The sequence below is a fragment of the Pelecanus crispus genome, chromosome 12 (assembly GCF_030463565.1).
Source record: "Pelecanus crispus isolate bPelCri1 chromosome 12, bPelCri1.pri, whole genome shotgun sequence".
Lineage (NCBI taxonomy): Eukaryota > Metazoa > Chordata > Aves > Pelecaniformes > Pelecanidae > Pelecanus > Pelecanus crispus.
The window spans coordinates 22,311,732-22,331,581 of record NC_134654.1 but is presented as its reverse complement, the minus strand read 5'-3'; the positions used below and the strand labels follow the sequence as shown (position 1 = coordinate 22,331,581).

Here is a 19,850-nt window from a genome sequence, read left to right as displayed (position 1 = left end):
CCAAAGGTCCTGGAAGAGCTCACAGCCTTGAAGCCATAGCATTCAACTCCCTTGTCCTGGGGGAAGTATTGAAAGGAACTGGTTGGGGCCACTCAAGAGATTACATGTAATTTTACTGTTTTTCAGCTGAGTCACTGCTTAACTGGGCCTGTCTTTCCACTTCAAAACCAATGAGTCCTTATGCAGAAAACACACAAACCAGGTGTATTTTGTACTATTAATATAATTTACTAATTATAAACCTGAATACAGTACATATTGCCCTGTGATACATACATTTTCTTGGCAGAATGTTTGGCATTCTTTGGGGAAAAAAGCATATAGTAAAATACTTTATGTATATAGAAAATATTTAAAAATAAAAAATTCACTTTCTGGTCCTTATAATTGTAAAGTACTTTGTTCACGTATCACAAGCTTAGTCTACTACAAAAACTGTTTTGTAAATCACAGTACATTCACAAGTCACTTTTGTGGCAAGTCAGTGATATTAAAAAAAAAACCCCAAACCAAAAACCCAAGGGGTTGTCTTTTCATGCTAGTCCAGCGTCTTTGGCCATACTGTAGAAAATACCCTTTGATGCTATAAGGCTTGCAGGTGTATCGAATTCAGCTATGGTTCCGTTGTCTAGAACAAGAACCCTGTGCAAAACAAAAGGTGGTGGTGGTGGGGGGAAAGATATGTCAGAGAATTCCTCGCAAGAAATGTGATATCCTTTTTTATCACAAAGCAAACTGCTCTAATCTTTGCCTTGCCATTGTTTTGCTCAATTATTTTCACACGTTGAAACACAACAGATGATAAACATTCTCCCTGAGCTGCTGTTTGATTTAAAAAGGTACAGGACAGTCACTATCTCCCAGGGGTAATAAGCAGGGACACGGGGACACACACACACACACACACGTCATACTGGTAGTTCTGGAATTGAAAATACAGTACCAGAAAGCCAAGGAGATAAAAGCTTATGAAGTGTAGTAATATATTTTAAAGTAATTAATATGACATGATGTTAGTGAAAAAGTTGCAGCAGCTGCTAGTTTAAAAAGGATCTATAAGCTTGCAGACAGAGCCATGAATGCAACTGGGTAGTATCTCTTATGCAGCTCTGCTTAGTGAATATAGAGCCTGTTTCTTACGCCAACAGAGGCAAAGTTGAGTCTGGATATTCTAGGATTATATGGCTTAAACATCATTGCTTACATACTACCTGACAAGAGCATCAGTGTGACTATCTAGAGACAAACCAGACCCTTTTAAGTGCTGCTTCACATACCCAGTAAACCGGTGAGCCCCTCCACCGCGCACCATTAAGAGATTTTTACCTTGTGTAATCCATAATTGTGTTCAGCCTGTGCGCTATTGTCAGCACTGTGCAGTCTTCAAACTGGGTCCTAATTGTCATCTGGATAAGATCATCCGTCTCAAGATCGATAGCTGCTGTCGCTTCGTCTAGGATCAAGATTCTTGTCTTGCGAAGCAGCGCTCTTGCCAGACAGACGAGTTGCCTTTGGCCAACACTGCAAGCAGAGACAGGGCTTTCAGAAACGAGGCCCCGCTGCCCTTAGCTCTCCACTGCTCAGAATCACTTGTGCTAGAGCAGATAACTCATCAGGTAAAGTTACCACACACACACGAAAAAAAAGAGTACTTACCAAACAGCCCAGCCTGTCCGCCCCAGAGCTAATAAATACACATTGCAGCATTACTCAGCTAGTTTTAGCATATGTGTTCGCTTACTGCCTGACGCAGTACTGACAGAGCCACCAAATGCCCCCTTTCTATTACTGTGCCAAAAGCCAGGGGAACTAATGATTACAATGTTTCTGCCAGAGTTTTCAGAAACACACACAGTTGCAGCAACACTGAGCATATGCAAACTTCTTAAAAAAAAAAAAAACTAGAAAAAAGAAAAAAGATCTGAGGCTGTAAGTCCTTTCTACCATTAAAAAAAAAAAAAAAAATCTGGGCAGCCCACACCTCCTCCCCTGCCACAACAGCATCCCAGACACAGCCTCTGTCTCTGGGGGATGAGGAAGGAGCTGAACATTCATCACATGCATAATCTGGTTACACCACAGCCTCAGAAGCCAACGCAGCACATCGAAGCATGGCATTTTATCTTCATGGGTCTTCCAAATAATAATGGAAAATAAAGATTGCTAAAGTGTCAGTTTAGGCAGAGGACTCTTAACTCAGCACAGCAGTTATATATGTTATCATGGCATTTCCCTTCCTACCAAACCATGTTTAAGGGACTGCCTATTCTTAACACCCTGTCATCCTGAGGCTTCTTTCTTTACTGATAAGACAGGATTTTGGTTTGGGAGAAATCCTTCCCAGCAGCAAAGAAGAATCAGATCATTCATGGCAGACACAGAACAGTAGGCAAATGTTTGAGCCTTAGTGGTTTTCTTGAAACAGGATTAGGTGGCTAGCTAAATCATTTCAGACCCAAAAGACGACAGTGTAAACCTGTGCTCAAGTGTTACTGACTTAGAGCTGAACAAAAGCTCAGTGTCTGTCTCTAGTCCAAGCATTCCTTACCTAAGATTTTCTCCACCTTCTGAGCATTCATAGTCCAACATGGACGGCTGACTGCTGACAAACCTCTTCAAATGAGACAGTTCAAGGGCTTTCCATATTTCTTCATCTGTATACTTATTAAATGGATCCAGGTTCATTCTCAATGTTCCAGAAAAGAGAACAGGATCCTGGATATAAAACCAACTTCCATTAGACAAGTGCTTTAACTGTTTTAAGTACAGATATTATGAGTTACTGCTTTGAAGTCTCCATTGCATTGCAGGTAGGCCACCTCCCAATCCCATCCACTCTGAAAATACATTACGTTATACACACTTAAAACTCAAGTTCCAACTGTGAAGATGGTTTATCCTAAATCCTGTTTTATCACCCAGCATCACCTTATAAGGTGGCAGGACACGACCACTTAAAGTATAAACAGTTTGTTTTTCTGAAAGAATTTTCTGAGTGTAACAAAGCATTTTCCTCTGTGGATAAACTATTATTTATGGTTTGCGAAGCTGTTAGAGATCCTTCCTTTATTGTGACACACAGAAACAGTACCTGAGGAATAATTGTTAACCTTGATCGAAGGTCATGGAGACCAATCTCTGAAATTTTCACACCATCAATTTTAATTTCCCCTTTTACGGCTTCCAAGATCCTAAAGAGACAGAGCGTCATGGAGGACTTTCCTGCTCCAGTTCTGCCAACAATTCCAATCTACAACAAATTGCAGGTTTAACAACAAAGCATATAGTTAAAACCACAACAAAACCCAAGAAAAAAACCCCAAACAAACTTCCAAGATTCCTCTAAGAGGTTTGACACAAGATCTGAATCTCAGAAAGAATGTAACCATCCTTCCCTAGAAACCCATGTCATAGATTGTAATGCATATATTGCCATTCCTGTAATTTCAATGATATTGCATACAAATATGTACATAGACCTAGAGCCATCCTACGTAACTTTGGGTGATTAGCTGAAGTACCCATGCTAGGAGTCCAGTCATTTGAGGACAAGAAAAGCCTTCCAGAGGAGAATTCAGACTTTATGGTAAGCATGCGTATCTCCATTCCAGAAGGTGTGTCATCCTGTCTGCTTAGTATAAAGATAATTCTCTTCTCTTTTAATAACAGCCTGTTAAGTGGAGGACCTTCCCAAGCCAATTGTTCTGTCACCAGCATGCAAAACCCAGAACCTTCTATTGAAGCATGAAGAAACAAATCTCCCAGAACAAAGACAATTTCCTGATTAAGGAAGCAAAGAATGTAATTTCCTTCCATGCCAAAAATTCCAGAGAGCACAAAAAGCTGGAATTCCTTCTCCCATCTGCACTGCCTTAGAAAAGCATTCTTGTCACTGAATTTTTGTCACTTGCACTGATTCCTCCTACATGGTGTACGGTAGCCTGCTGCCAGCCTAACTTGGAAAGTCCAGAAAATCCCATGCAAGTCGTTCTACTGCTTCCAGCGTGGAGGATGCTGGCACACCAACAGCATGGTTGTCACTGCTAGCTCCTGCAATGCCAAAGGTCTCCACCAGTGGAGCAAGCGTGCTTGTAGACCCTGTCCTCTACTCCATAGTTGTCACTGGAGGCGCAGAGCAAAGTTCTAGCAAAGACATACAGCTGGTAAACTCACCTTTTCTCCACCATGCACTTTGAGGTTTAGACCCTTCAGCACTAGATCCAGGCCCTTCCTGTACCTCACTGAATAATTCACAAACTCCAGCTCTCCCTTGGATGGCCAGTTTTCTGGGGGACTCTTGCCCTCAATGATCCAGGGAGCCTAAGGAAAACAGAAGTCAGAAATGCCTTAAATAGGTTTAAAAAAAAAATTCAAACTCAGATACAAACATTAACATTTGTGGATTACTAGAAATATATTTAATAAATCAAATCTCCATTATCAAATAAATTTATAATAATGGGGGAAAACCATGGGTTCCTAAGTGTGCACCCATTTTGGTCTTTGTTGTGAAGTTTACACAAAAAAAAAAGCCTGAGTATATAGGGCCAAATCCTCAGTGGATATAAATTTACATTTTTTCCATTAGCTGTAATAGAACACTCCCTGTTTCATGCCAGCTCAAGCTCTGGCTTATAACATGTATCATGCACCTTGTCTAGCTTCCTTTTAGCTTCCACATTAAATACTTGATCTCCAGAACCGTACACTGCAGCTCTCCTCAGATCCTCCATTTCCTAATTCTTTGTCTCCCATCACGTACACAGGGCTAACAAAACCCAGTGTGTCCACAGAGCAGCAGATTTCCCAGCACAGCTCCACCTGCCACCTTTAAAAGTTTTTGGCAACAAAGGTAGATGATTGGATGATTTTCCTGGGTTAGGCAGTACAGTGTTCCTAGAGATATTCTTCTCTCACGGGAGATGAGGACTGGTTAAGCTGATTAAATAGAAATACTATTGGAAACATGTGCATAGGCTGATAATTGTACTGCAGCTGTGTTCACTAGCAGGATCACAGCATCATCCATGCAGGTAGGACTATGTATCAAACACTTCAGACCCAATGGGAACAATATTCTGATGGTGAAACTCATCTCTGTTGTGCTATAGCCACTCACAGTAGCAGAAAATGAGATGCTAAGCACAGGCTGCATGACGGCAGTATCAATTTGAAGCTGTGATAGCATAAATTACCGTTCAGAGCGTGACATTTGTTCAGGTTAAATGATAACACTCTCAGAGTAGGAACTGTCTCTCAAGAGTCTAAAGAAAGACCGTGTAAATGCGTGCATTAAAATTTCGCCATGCTTGCTGGTGAGCATGCTTGACGCTTTGTAGCTGACCTCTGTTTCAGTTTCTGAATACTCTTTTATTCTTTCAACAGCCACAATGTTAGTTTCAAGTTCAGAAGTCATTCGGACCATCCAATTCAGAGACAAGGTCACCTTGGAGAAGACAAGGAACAAAACATCACCCACAGAGGAACAGCAGATATAATGATAACAAAAAAACCAAAACTAGACACTACTATTAAGACATGGATTCACATTAATATTACAAACGGAGTAATTACCGTTGCACTGACATTAACAGAGTTTCTGGGACAAGAAGTCTGCAAATAATCAGGTGGTCACATGAAGAAGCATATGTCTCCCACGGTGATTTAACAAATGGCCCTCAAAAAAGTTGGTTGGAAGTCATTCCCCTAGTCATGGGTCTCACTGGAAAATTGCTAACAGCAATCCTGCACACTCATGGTATCTAAAAAGCTTCTGGCAAGCGTGAGACCATTAAATCTGCTAAACTGTCCACACCTTGGGCAAGTACAGTTTATCATGCCTATTTATGAATCCTACTGATGTGCCTGTGATTACCTGGACACACCGATGTGCTACATAGCAGGCATGATGCAGGACACGTTCAGCATGCTGCTCAAATGACCTGTTCTTGGTGGGTGCACCTGACACTTCCTGAGCTTCCTGCATGCAGCTGCTGGGGATACTGGGGTGCAGTACAACTTCGATGCTCCCAAAGTGCCCTGAAGTCCTACTGCACGTAAGCTTGCTGATGGTCTGTCAGCATTCAGTGTAAATCGCTACTGTTTCCAGATGTCCCACAACTCATTTTTAGTATTTCCTTATTAACTTCAGCTTTAACAAATGCTTAAATTATTGCTAATATATCCATACCATCTACAAAAATGCAAATCCATCAATGAACAGAAAGCTATAATACATACCTGTAATGCATAAGATACTGAAAGTCCTACCAAGCCAGCATTCAGGCTGTTTTTACCAATCACAGCAAAAAGGGCAGCAAAAAGGACAATACAGTTCCCCACAAATTCAACTCGAACGCCCAACCACCTGGTAAAAAGGCAAATGTAAGCAGAGTGGTAAATGGTTGCTTGGACCAGATATGCCAACACAGGATTATTTAAGCAGAAACAAGAAGTTATATGCCTTTTTACCTGTTCGATACTATGCCAGGATAGTAACTCTTCTGATTTTCATCCATCTTCAGATCACTGATGTCTATGAAGGACTTCACTCTTCTATAGGCTCTGATGACACTGGCCCCTGATACTGTTTCTGAGAAGTGCGAGTAGATGGGAGATCTGCTCACAGACTCAAGACGCTTCAGCTGGCGGGAGGTAGCTACGTAGAATCGCTGCCATTTTTTGGAGAAAATTGAAGGGTACATGAAATACCTTCTCTTTTAATTAACAGTGAAGAATTTTTTAGGTTAAGGATTTAAAGAAGATTACTACTGATGCACTTCAACCCTCCAAAATACTCTCTATAATTAAGAAGAATTTCAGAAAAGTTTTCTTTGGTTCATTCCGCAACAGAGTACTGGGTAACTGCAATTTCTATAGACTGTAAGTTGAATTTATCTGTGTCCCTTTAAATTTAGTTAATATAGCCTAACAAAATGAATCCATTTGTAGGATCCTCATTTTCCAAGAAAATAAAACATGAATTTGCACCTCCAATTATCAGGTTTCTACTTATCTGTAAGATAAGCTTCATTTTGGCTCACAAGTCAATAAAATTGATGCTTTCTATTTTCAACATTTTAACTCCTCAATGCCTTAAAAACTTGTCAATATGTCAAATATATACACCAATATATTGAAGCGCACTGCAGCTCTATCTCTAGCAGTAGGCTTATCTGTTATTACTTAAAAGTAAAAAGAGGTTATGCCTATTTATTTCATGACCACATCTCACAGGACATTCCTTTTTCTGAGAGAAGTAAATGTTTTGTTTACATAAGCATCTAGTTACTTCAGATATTTCAATTTTTCCCCAGACTCATGTTTTTCCTAAAAAGAAACAGGAACAATGGCATAAGAGTCATTGTAATGATAGTCAGATATTTTTCCAGTTACCTGAACAAAGAAGTACAGAATTGCAAGCGGAACTATAACCACAGCGAAGAGCGGAGTACTCGCTATAATTACAATCATTGTTGATAAAGAGGTGAAGAATGTTCCGAGGAACATCAAGATGGTTGGTGGGATTACTTCGTCGATCACATAGATGTCCTTTGAAAAGCGGTTGATGATTCGGCCGGTTGGGGTGGTGTCATAGAAGGACTGCGGGGTGTGAAGTTTGTTCTCCAGCAGCGCCGCATGGAGCGTCCGGGCTGCATTAATGCCTCCCATGGCCAGAGTAAAGGAGCAGATGAGTACTATGAGGCCTAACAGGTGAGGAGGAGACATGTAACCAGTGAACATGATGTTCCCGATTTGCAGATCTTTGGCTCTCAGCAGTTTCTGTTGTGCTAGAAGCTTTTTTTCCTTTACTATATTCCCTGTCCACCCTTCTCTTACCATGCACATTAGCACTACGGCATTGCAGTCACTGCTGCCTAAGGCACAGGAGCATGTCCTGTAGGATTTCACCACACTGTCCACGTAAGACAGATGCACAACTATCTTCTCGCTGCCTTCCGCAAACCTCCATGAAGTTCTAATGCTACAACTTCACGTCAACCCTTCAGTCTCTTCTGCACCTAAGTTTTCATGTTTTCTCTCCAACTTACCTCTCTCAAGCTTCCATGTCATCTGTTAACTCCAAGGGCTTCACAACAAAATTAAAGTGTTGGGCTGAGCTCAGACTTTGTAGCTCCAGGTTACATTACTTCCTTTGCTTAGGATAGAATTTGGGCGACAATTTTGGGCCACCAGCAACTGGTGCCCTGGCTTTCCCACTTAAGCCCTCTTTACTAAGCATTGAGACATCATGATTTTATCTGGTCTCACCTTGCAAGAGGCCCAAGGCAGCATAGACTCCAATTCGCATGCTTGTGTTGTGCTGAGTCCCGTTTATCACCGGCTCGTTGGTCCAGTCACTGAGCCACACATTGGCCCCAATGGCAGCAGCATTTTGACAGCAATATAGGAAACATATCACTGAAGAAATGACAGGGCTGACAGCCTTCACGTATTGCCAGAACACCGTTAGCTTTACCTGCAAAATCACACACCAAAGCTGGTTTGTACAACTTATACAATCAGGAGTTTAGACAGAAGAAGAGAAAAGGTTTGTCAGAGGAACTGCTAAGTTCAAAACTGCCCAAACTCTAACATACTACAGAGAATGTTTCATCTGCCTGAGCTCCACATCAGGGCAATGACTTTCAAAACAAGTCAGAAACTTCTCTGAAATACTCTTTTCCTCCATTTTGAGGAACTGTATTTTATTAGTTTTGTGGGGTTTTAGTTTTTAAGACTATGCCAGAGGGGGAAAAAAAAAAAAAGGAAAAGAGGCTGATCAAATAGCAGCAAAGGATGGGTAACAAGAACAGGAGCCAAGTTTTTCAGGCAAAAGAAGCAACTTGGCAGGCATGTTGAGCTCAGGACTACTTTAAATGGCCTATTTAAGGAAAAGTGCTGAATATGCCTCCATTCAGGTGTCTTTACAGCAGCTTAAATGAGGTACCAAATGCTAGTGCACCCCAACAGGAACATAAACAGATGATGCTTGTGGCAAAAAGATGCTATCTCTAACGTAGTGCAAAAAGGCAGAGAAGTAAAAAAGACACTCAGGACAAAACTCAGTCTCTAAAAAAGCCTAAGAAGGAATAATTAAAAGAACAGGTGTTGTTGATTAGGGACTTTGAAAGCTAAAATAATCCACAGAAACAGTTCATTACACATCGGTGCCATGGACCATGTATGTACATCAGACTAAACAGGACACACTGAGCCTTCTGAACTGGAGGGAAGGGGCTTGCTTTAACAAAACCTCCCTGCTCCTATTCCATCCACTGCTCCTTTCTGTCCCTTTCTTTGACTTTTGTATTCCCATCTTCTCTTTTTTTCCTCTCCTCTCTTTTTCCCTGTTCCCATTTCACTCCCTGGCCCTGCTCGGGGACAGTACAGCCCCTTTTGTACCTATAAGCATAAAATGTTCTCAAAGATGGGGTGGTGGGTATCACTTAGACAGAACAGATCTGCTGGCACATGGCAGCCAGCTGGCACTGGCTTGTATAACCCACTGCTGTGGTTCATCAAATAGCCAGTGCTGCAGCTGGACTCAACAGCAGCCAAACAGTTTAAAGACCAACAGTGCTGAAAGCTCTGCAATGCAAAGACGGGGATGATGGAGCGCAGTGCTACGTGGTATTTTTTTTTTCTTCTTTCCCTAAGCACATAGCCCTTGCCAGGTGCAGAAAGCTCTGCCAAAATCCCACATTTGAATGATCAGTGGCCACCAGATTAATGCCCAAAACCTGCAGTCATAATTTATACAACACATTTAACAGAACTGGATCAAATGTAAAACTAAAAATTATTTTTTCAAACAGAAAAAAACAATGTAGAAAAAGGGAGGGGGGAATCAAACCATACCGTTCCCGTTTCAGTGGTTTCAGCCTGAATAAGTTTCTCGTTAGGATTTTTTCTTGGCAGAGGGGGCTCTGCTGGCTTCTTTTCACAGACTCTTCGTTTCGTTGACATTTTGTTGGGACATTCTCCTCCCTCAGAAGATATTACACTAAGTTGCCTAGTCAAAACAAAAGAGTCATTAGGAGAAAAAGGCCATATTGTGGCAGTGCTAAGGCAAGACTGGGATGCAGCAGATTGGACTTATTCCCAGCTCTTCTGCTGAGTTCCCATGCCAGCCTCACTCACAGCTATGGGCGCTTGTACCACTCCTCTGAATGTTCAGTGATGTTCAGTGATGCCAGAAATATAGTTCCTAACAAAGGCTGTGGCAGGGCCTAGGCTCTTTGTTAACGGCCTTTAGAGGCTTCATCACAAGATGGACATTTCAAAGCCAACCCGTGAGCTTCTCTGTTTCCACATTAACAGTAGCTGGACAGCATCTATGGGTATGGTTATGAAAACTTTTAAAGATTTCCAAGATTCCCAACGGAAAGGCGCAATGCAAAGGGTTTATTCACCATGCAACTGGTTGCAGTTTAGTGTTGTGGTGGTAAACATACACAGTGGTGTTACCTGAGAACCAGACAGTTGCCTTAAGAAATTGGTTCAGTTCAGATTAAAAACAGGATTGCAGGAATAGATGTTTGATCTTCTTTGCATGTTCTTTCACATTTATTTTCAAAAGGACACTAAACCAATTTATTTATAAGAGGAAACTAAAGCCCAGACTGAGAAGCAGTATGTGACTAACATCTTTCAGATGTGTTTCACCCCAGACACAGACTATAAACACATGAACCTCATGTTTACCTAAGAAAGTGCTTGCGGACCTCGTTCGTCACTGGTTCGTTATCTGCTAGATCAGTGTGGATGCTGAGGGTGTCTTCAGCTAGAAGGACTTCCTCCTCCTCCAGCACTGCAAGACAAGATCACACCTCAGATTTTCTGCTGCATAAAGCAGAAAGCACAGAAAACGGTGGCTATACAAAGTGAGAGTCATGAAAAAACAATACAACAGCAGGAAAATCATAGTGCATAAACTCCCCCATAGTTTTGCTTACATCCCTTACATCACTTCTCCTAGCTAAATTGCAAAGATCTGGAGAGGCAGGTTGGCTGCCAGATGCATTTACATCACGTTCCTTTAGTGCATCAGAAATGTGAAGCACTGGTGTTATAGTTGGTTCTAGCTAAATTCACTTATAGGGCATGCTCTAGGCATGATCTTGGGATGGGGGAGTCATGTCAGGAACTACTGCAAGCCTCTGTTGTTGCTAGAAGATGTCGTGCATGTTCCTCTCTGCCTGCCTGGAGAGAAGCAGTGTTGCAATCAAAGAGCGTGGGAACATTATCACGCAGAGGAAACATTTACCGAAATACTTTAATCTTGTATCATTGTATCAGAATCAAACCAAGCTGAAAAGTAACCCAAGATTAACATGTCATTTGACCTTTGCTATATGAAAAAAACAACAACATATAAACAGAGAAAAAATACCAGACTCTGGGTAGCCCCTTTGATAGCAAGCCCAATTTGTTCTTGGCCACTCCGTTTTCCTGCTGAGCTTGACCTTGCTAATTGTAAAATAAATTCCCAACTTTAAAATAATTTCTAACACAAGAATTGTTTTTTTCTAGGACAAACCACATGATTTGAAATAAATTTGTTAAAACATTTGGAGATCAGCTGTCTCCAAAGGGGAAAAGGATTCTCACCCATGAGTTGGCGGGACTCATCGAGAGGGCTTTAAACTAGGTTCAAAGGGGGAAGGAGATATAAACAGGCTCGCTGGTGAGGAGCCCAGGGGCAGCGTGGCAATGTTGGGGGCGAAATCGATAGCCCATCTCAAGTGCATCTACACCAATGCACGCAGCATGGGCAACAAACAGGAGGAGCTGGAAGCCCTTGTGCAGCAGGATGGCTATGACATAGTTGCCATCACAGAAACATGGTGGGACAAGACTCATGACTGGAGTGCTGCACTGGATGGCTATAAGCTCTTCAGAAGGGATAGGAAGGGAAGGAGAGGTGGTGGGGTGGCTCTGTATCTTAGGGAGTGTTTTGACTGTATAGAGCTTGACAGTGGTGATGACAAGATCGAGTGCTTATGGGTAAGGATGAGGGGGAAGGCCAACAAGGCGGATGTCCTGTTGGGAGTCTGCTATAGACCACCCAACCAGGATGTAGAGATAGATGAAGTGTTCTACGAGCGGCTGGCTGAAGTCTCGCAATCGCTAGCCCTTGTTCTTGTGGGGGACTTCAACTTGCTGGACATCTGCTGGAAATACAACACAGCAGAGAGGCAACAGTCTAGGAAGTTCCTGGAGTGCGTGGAGGGTAACTTTCTGACGCAGCTGGTAAGCAAGCCTACCAGGGGAGGTGCCTCACTTGACCTGCTGTTTACAAACAGAGAAGGGCCTGTGGGAGATGTCGTGGTCTGAGGCCATCTTGGGCTTAGCAACCATGATATGATAGAGTTCTCGATTCTTGGCGATGTAAAGAGGAGGGGCAGGAAAACTGTTACCATGGACTTCCGGAGGGCAGACTTTGGCCTGTTCAGGATGCTGGTGGGGAAAGTCCCTTGGGAGGCAGTCCTGAAAGGCAAAGGGGTCCAGGAAGGCTGGGCCTTCTTCAAGAACGAAGTCTTAAGGGCACAGGAGCGGGCTGTCCTCGTGTGCCATAAGACCAACCGGCAGGGAAGACGACTGGCCTGGCTGAATAGGGAGCTTTTGCGGGAACTCTGGGAAAAAAGGAGAGTCTACCGCCATTGGAAGAAGGGGTGGGCAACTCAGGAAGAGTACAGGGATCTTGTTAGGTCATGCAGGGAGGAAATTAGAAAAGCAAAAGCCCAGCTACAACTCAATCTGGCCACTGTTGTAAAAGATAATAATGTTTTTGTAAGTACATCAACAATAAAAGGAGAGCCAAGGAGAATCTCCATCCTTTGCTGGATGTGGGGGGGGACATTGTCACCGAGAACAAGGAAAAGGCTGATGTGCTTAATGCCTTCTTTGCCTCTGTGTTTAATAGCCAGACCAGTCATCCCCAGGGTACTCAGCCCCCTGAGCTGGAAGACAGGGATGGGGAGCAGAATGGAGCCCACATAGTCCAGGAGGAAGCAGTTAATGACCTGCTATGCCACCTGGATGCTCACAAGTCTATGGGGCTGGATGGGATCCACCTGAGAGTATTGAGGGAGCTGGCAGAGGAGCTTTCCAAGCCACTTTCCATCATCTATCAGCCATCCTGGTTAACAGGGGAGGTCCCTGATGACTGGAGGCTTGCCAATGTGACGCCCTCTACAAGAAGGGCTGGAAGGAGGACCCGGGGAACTACAGGCCTGTCAGCCTGACCTCAGTGCCGGGAAAGATTATGGAGCGGTTCATCTTGAGTGAACTCAACAGGCAAGTGCAGATCAACCGGGGGATCAGGCCCAGCCAGCATGGGTTCATGAAAGGCAGGTCCTGCTTGACCAACCTGATCTCCTTCTATGACCTGGTGACCCGCCTGGTGGATGAAGGAAAGGCTGTGGATGTCATATACCTGGACTTTAGCAAAGCCTTTGACACAGTCTTCCACAGCATTCTCCTTGGGAAGCTGGAAGCTCATGGCTTGGATGGGTGTACTCTTCACTGGGTAAAAAACTGGTTGGGTGGCTGAGCCCAGAGAGTAGTGGCGAATGGAGTTAAGTCCAGTTGGTGGCCGGTCATGAGCAGTGTTCCCCAGGGCTCCGTTTTGGGGCCCGTCTTGTTTAATATCTTTATCAATGATCTGGATGAGGGGATTGAGTGCACCCTCAGTAAGTTCGCAGATTACACCAAACTGGGTGGGAGTGTTGATCTGCTCGAGGGTAGGATGGCCCTTCAGAGGGACCTGGACAGGCTGGACCAATGGGCTGAGGCCAACTGTATGAGGCTCAACAAGGCCAAGTGCTGGGTCCTGCACTTTGGTCACAACAACCCCACGCAATGCTACAGGCTTGGGAAAGACTGGCTGGAAAGCTGCCTGGTGGAAAAGGACCTGGGGGTGCTGGTTGACAGCCAGCTGAACATGAGCCAGCAGTGTGCCCAGGTGGCCAAGAAGGCCAACAGCATCCTGGCTTGTATCAGGAATGGTGTGGCCAGCAGGAGCAGGGAGGTGATTGTCCCACTGTACTCAGCACTGGTGAGCCTGCACCTGGAATACTGTGTCCAGTTTTGGGCCCCTCAATACAAGAAAGACATTGAGGTGCTGGAGCATGTTCAGAGAAGGGCAACGAAGCTGGTGAAGGGTTTGGAGCACAGGCCTTATGAGGAGCAGCTGAGGGAAGGAACTGGGGTGGTTTAGTCTGGAGAAGAGGAGGTTGAGGGGAGACCTTATCGCTCTCTACAACTACCTGAAAGGAGGTTGTAGTGAGGTGGGTGCTGGTCTCTTCTCCCAAGTAGTTAGTGATACGACAAGAGGAAATGGGCTCAAGCTGCACCAGGGGAGGTTTAGATTGGATATTAGGAAAAATTTCTTCACGGAAAGGGTAGTCAAGCATTGGAACAGGCTGCCCAGAGAGGTGGTGGAGTCACCATCCCTGGAAGCGTTCAAAAAACGGGTAGACGTGGCACTTTGGGACATGGTTTAGTCTAGTCTACCCTTAATTGGTTTAGTGTGGACTTGGTAATGTTAGGTTAATGGTTGGACTGGATGATCTTAAAGGTCTTTTCCAACCTAAATGATTCTATGATTCTATTTATCAATAATACATACCTGGCCAAAGACAATAATTTTCATGGTAGTGCAGAAAGGCAAATGCCAGGTTGTCATGAAGAAGCAGGGGACACTTTATACAGAGAAAATATCTGTAATCTGGTTGACAGAAAAAGACACATTTTAAGAAAAAGCAATACTGTACTTGTTGGTTCGTCCTCTTCGATGTCTTCATCAAGTGCATAATTTCGCAGGAATTCTGCAAAGGCCTTGTTTTGTTTCAGAAGGTCTTGGTAAGATCCCATTTCAGAGATTTTGCCATCTACCAGGACAACTATATGGTCTACCTGAGGCAGGAAGCTGATGCCATGGGTCACCAGAATTCGGGTCTAGATAGGGAAAAAGAGAAAAACCCCACATCTCTCAGTTGTCACTGTGGGGACTAACACTACTCAGCAAGCCAAATACTACCACATTTTTGGTACAGGGAGTGAATTATCATGTCAAAGTAAAATGGCAGGGGAAATACACTGTCCTTGTTAGCTTGGAAATACGTACATGAGCTTACTATGCTTCCTACTGCATGCTGATAGAACCACAGAAGGAAGTAAACCAACTGAATTATCATTCCCCCCCTTCCCTTATGCTGATTTTCTTTGCAGCCCTTCCCTTTTGAGCTCTGAGATAGTCTGAGAAGGTCATAACAGGAGTAGAAGGGGAAGAAGAAATTGCAATTTGTTTGCATGCTACCAAATACCTCTGTAAAATCAGTAAGCTGTTACAACTTCTTCACTGCACTACCTCCGAGTAACAACAAGCAATACTAAACTGACAACCTTTACAAGTTTCTGCAAATGTCTTTGTCCCAGTTTCAGCTGGGATAGAGTTAATTTTCTTCCTAGTACCTGGCATAGTGTTGTGTTTTGGATTTAGTATGAGAATAATGTTGATAACACACTGATGTTTTAGTTGTTGCTAAGTAGTGTTTACACTGAGTCAAGGACTTTTCAGCTTCCCATGCTCTGCCAGGTGCACAAGAAGCTGGGAGGGGGCACAGCCAGGACAGCTGAGCCAAACTGGCCAAAGGGCTATTCCATACCATATGGCATCATGCTCAGTATGTAAACTGGGGGAGTTGGCTGGGGAGGCAGTGACTGCTGCTTGGGGATGGGATGGGTGTCAGTCAGTTGCATCATTTGTTTTTCCTGGATTTTGTTCCTTTTTTTGTTGTTGTTTTCCTTTCACTACAATTTATTATTATTATTGTTATTATTATTATCATCATTATTTTTATTTTATTTCAATTATTAAACTGTTCTTTTCTCAACCCACGAGTTTTCTTATGTTTGCCCTTCTGATTCTCTCCCCCATCCCAACTCGGGGCAGAGCGAGCAAATGGTTGTGTGGTGCTTAGTTGCCAGCTGGGGTTAAACCACAACAGTCTTGCTTTTGGAGATCTCATAGTAAGGATTTGAAAAGACAGACCAGGTTTCTGCCTCTACATGTTCTGACTAGATCACATCACTCTGGGCATGCCTAAATAGCAGCTCGCTGCAGAGTCTTGTGCTGTGGGGAAAAGGTGTCCACATTGCCAGTTAAACACAGAAATTCAGGAATGATTCAGCACTCAAGCCTCAGTGGTGAAATAACTTTCCTGTTACCCATCAGTGTTTTTGAGTTTGCGTGCATTTTTAAGAGGATCTAAATGCCAGCTTACTTTTCCTTTAAGTACCCCATCTGGACCAATAACTTTGTCAAAGATGTGCTTTGCAACATGCGAGTCCACAGCAGACAGAGGATCATCTAATAGGTAGGTGTCAGAGTTGCTGTACACTGCACGAGCGAGGCTCACTCGCTGCCTCTGGCCACCTGAGAGGTTGATGCCCTGAAGGGAAAGAGGAGAGAACAAAACATATCGTGCAACTCAGTTCCAACAACAGCTATGACTTTTTATGGCTCTCACCCAGTCAAACACACGGATGCTAAATTGAAACATGAGACGCTGAAGAGAATAACTCACTCTGAGCCAGAGACAAGAACAGAATGACTCTAAATCTGTTTGTTCACTGCCAAACTTCCACTCACCCAGCAATCTGGAGATGGAATAAGCCTCTTGCTTAATAAGCTCCTGAAGGGAGCTGTTAAAACGCAAAACTATAAAAAGGAAGACCGTCAACCAGGATGTAAAATGCGAACATCCAAAGGGCTGCAGTACCTGGAACATCTTCCGCATCTCTCATCTTACATACAAATCCACATATCCACCCCACTTCATGATATCCCTCTCAAATTTAGTGGCCTATGAAAAAAAGATCTTTGTTGGTAATCACAGATGTAAAAGTTTCTCATTAAAATGAGGTGTTAAGGGATGATCATATCACTTTTTCACTTGACGCACACCATATGTTCCCTCCCTTTTTATCCCTACAGGAAAACGAAGGACTAAGTATTCTGGAGAGATGCACCTTTACAATTGGACAGCAAATGGAGGATGCTCTGATCTTCCAGGGCTAGATGTGCTATTATGCATCACAGTACAAACACATGCTTAAAGTTAGGAACAAGTTTAAGTCCAACTGACTTTCACAAAACTGCCCCACATGTTTCAGTGTTGATTGTAGCAGGAATGTCATTGTAAAGATCAAACCAAATCAAGTGCTGTCTTTACAGCATTCTTGCTTTAGCTAGACAGAACAGGAATTACCAAGCAGGTCTGACCCCCAAAAAAAAAAAAAAAATTACCTTCTCTCCTATCTCAGTCTGATCTCCTCCTGGCAGCACTTCCAGGTCAGTTTTTAAAGCACAGGCCTCCAGGACATTTTGGTATTTTTGTTCATTGGGAGCTTGGCCAAACAAAATGTTATCTTTCAGCGTGGCATTCTGGATCCAGGCTTGTTGAGGCACATAAGCAACAGAACCCTAGAACAAGGAGGGAGAGAGAAAAGAAACCTCTGACTTGTACCAAGCAGCAATTCACGCTTACAACTCTGACTAAGATCTGCAGCACATAGATATAGCTCCTGTTTGATATACATTCACATTATACATATACGTGTGCTAGTTGCTGATGTATAGTTGATAGAATCGTGAAAGTCTCTTCATATAAAACACAACTGAACAGGTGTGGGCAAACCCAAATAAACACACAGACAAGCTGGCATAGGAGCAAACAGAATTCCCTCTCCAGCCTGATGTACATTTTAAGCAATGGCAGGCATAAGCAGCACATTTCCATACCATCATTAAGTGGCATCGTAAACAACACCAACCTTCACAGCCACTTCTCCTTCCAGCTTTTCCATTTCACCCAGGAGAGCAGACACCAGAGAAGACTTCCCACAGCCAACATGGCCAACAATGGCAACCAAAGCACCACTGGGGACCAACAGATTTATACTGTGGAGGAAACAGGCTGGAAATTAATTAAACATTAGTTTACTAAAGACATTATGGGTCTTTAAACCAGGGCTGAAATACACAGTGGCAAATCAGCCTGACCTCAGCCTGACTGGATATAGTAAGCATAGCTTGGTCACTGGTCTTCTCCTCCCTTTCTTGTGTACAATTAGCTGTAACCAGAACTGTAGGAGTAGATGGAAACCCAGCATTAACCTATCTTGTTGGTTGTTAAATTGGTAGGATTAGTAGCAAGCCTTCTAAGACCTTTGCTGTGTTGTATCAGTCCATCAGCAAGTCAAACATGGTTAATAAGCATTTTGAAAGCAGACAGTCTTCCAGAAGTCTTTTGGTTTTTAATTTTAAAACCAAGAGCAATTGTACAAAAGTAGTGAGTGAATACATCCCATCTAAAAGTGTTCAAACCACTTTAGTACCATATTGCCAGTGCTAGTAAATAGGGTTCACAACAACTGAAGAAAAACAAAACTTTCCCAATTAAAATCCTTTACTGTTTCCCCCACTATGTTCTTAAAGGTACTGGTTTAGGTCCTGGTTTTGAAGGTGAGCTGATACAGAAATGACTGATGGACATAGTCTCTTTGCCTCAAAGTGTCTTTCACTAATGAAATCAAGCCAAATTTCTGTTTGCACAAATCCTGATGCAGAACTAGGGCTCTAATTCTCATGCAGATTATTACCAAGCAGGTAGTTGATGTTTTGAGCACTGCAAGAAGTTTTTTTGTTTGTTTTAAAAACACATTCAAAGCAGGAAAACTCAAAAGCACTATAATTTATAACCTGTTAACATGACACACTCAGCACAGCAGCACGAGCTCCTTGGACTGAGAATTCTAAGCATACGTATCACGTTTCTGTGATTTTGATCTGACAACAAAGCATAACATAAGAAGGTACATGCTTCCAGGCATATTTTGTTTGTATTCATTCAAACAGGCAAATGAGCAAAACATGCCCCCCCATAGTCTGGAAATGGCCATGTACAGCCGCAAGGGTGAGTCTGCCACAGGACTCTTAAAAGAACAGACCACTGTTCACATGCCCAAGTCCAAACCCAGACATCTCAACTGTCCTCATAATCCATCAGATCAATTTGGCCAATGCTTCAGTTAAAAAAATAGTCTATTTAAGAAATTTACATAGCCTTTCTGTCCTTTCATAGGTAACTATTTTATGCTAGTTGCTGTAGAGTTAAACCCTTACAGCACTGTTCTGTAAAGCCTAAATACCATAAGGCATGAGGATTAGCTCAATGTTTTAAAGGCAGAAGAGGGATGTGTGGCAACAACCTTTTCCAGAAGTGAGCTTGCAGATATTACTAGACCTCTTTCAAACAGGCCTCCTAGGAGCCAGAAACCAGGAAGCAGGTAGATGTTGTATTGCAGTTGCATAAAGAAATCTTACTCTTTCAAAGATGGCTTAAGCTCCTTTCCCCAGCTGAACGTCGCATTTGTTACACTGATGGCATTGCCTGTATGACAAAAACGCAACAATAGAGAAGGCAGAAAATGTATTACACAGAATAGTACGGCTGAGAGACTGGCAGACAGAGGAATCTTTATTTATGGTGTTTCACGTACACTGCAGTTCCCTTTTCTACTGGCATGGTAAGCGCAGTCTCATGACTGTCGGTCACAAGACAGGCTTATTCAGAGTGAAAATAACTGATCACAGCTTAAACTATAAACAGTGAGCTTACAGACCTATGGAGCTGAAAAGCTGTCCTGCTTCACCCTGCCCCAGTGAGGCTGGTCCCAACATTTGCTGCTCAGAATCTCTGTGCAACTGTTAGCGCAACTTTACTTAAGAAATCACTTTCAAGTCAGTAGGAGACCACTGCATGCTGTTGACTTTGATG

At 43.1% G+C, this 19,850-nt stretch overlaps 1 protein-coding gene across 1 annotated transcript in view; it reads right to left on the bottom strand.

Moving 5' to 3' along the window:
* Nucleotides 1-533: 533 nt before the first annotated feature.
* ABCC3 (ATP binding cassette subfamily C member 3) overlaps nucleotides 534-19,850 on the bottom strand; it is a 54,657-nt gene continuing 35,340 nt past the window's right edge. The window contains exons 16-32 of the mRNA XM_075720156.1: nucleotides 19,397-19,463; nucleotides 17,845-17,971; nucleotides 17,318-17,494; nucleotides 16,293-16,460; nucleotides 14,781-14,964; nucleotides 10,708-10,813; nucleotides 9,862-10,015; nucleotides 8,272-8,479; nucleotides 7,396-7,706; nucleotides 6,472-6,671; nucleotides 6,241-6,367; nucleotides 5,345-5,446; nucleotides 4,174-4,320; nucleotides 3,092-3,250; nucleotides 2,549-2,715; nucleotides 1,327-1,521; nucleotides 534-642 (exon numbers count right to left, since the gene is read on the bottom strand). Coding sequence (XP_075576271.1) covers nucleotides 534-642; nucleotides 1,327-1,521; nucleotides 2,549-2,715; nucleotides 3,092-3,250; nucleotides 4,174-4,320; nucleotides 5,345-5,446; nucleotides 6,241-6,367; nucleotides 6,472-6,671; nucleotides 7,396-7,706; nucleotides 8,272-8,479; nucleotides 9,862-10,015; nucleotides 10,708-10,813; nucleotides 14,781-14,964; nucleotides 16,293-16,460; nucleotides 17,318-17,494; nucleotides 17,845-17,971; nucleotides 19,397-19,463 — 2,708 coding nt within the window. The remainder of the gene's footprint in view (nucleotides 643-1,326; nucleotides 1,522-2,548; nucleotides 2,716-3,091; nucleotides 3,251-4,173; nucleotides 4,321-5,344; nucleotides 5,447-6,240; nucleotides 6,368-6,471; nucleotides 6,672-7,395; nucleotides 7,707-8,271; nucleotides 8,480-9,861; nucleotides 10,016-10,707; nucleotides 10,814-14,780; nucleotides 14,965-16,292; nucleotides 16,461-17,317; nucleotides 17,495-17,844; nucleotides 17,972-19,396; nucleotides 19,464-19,850) is intronic.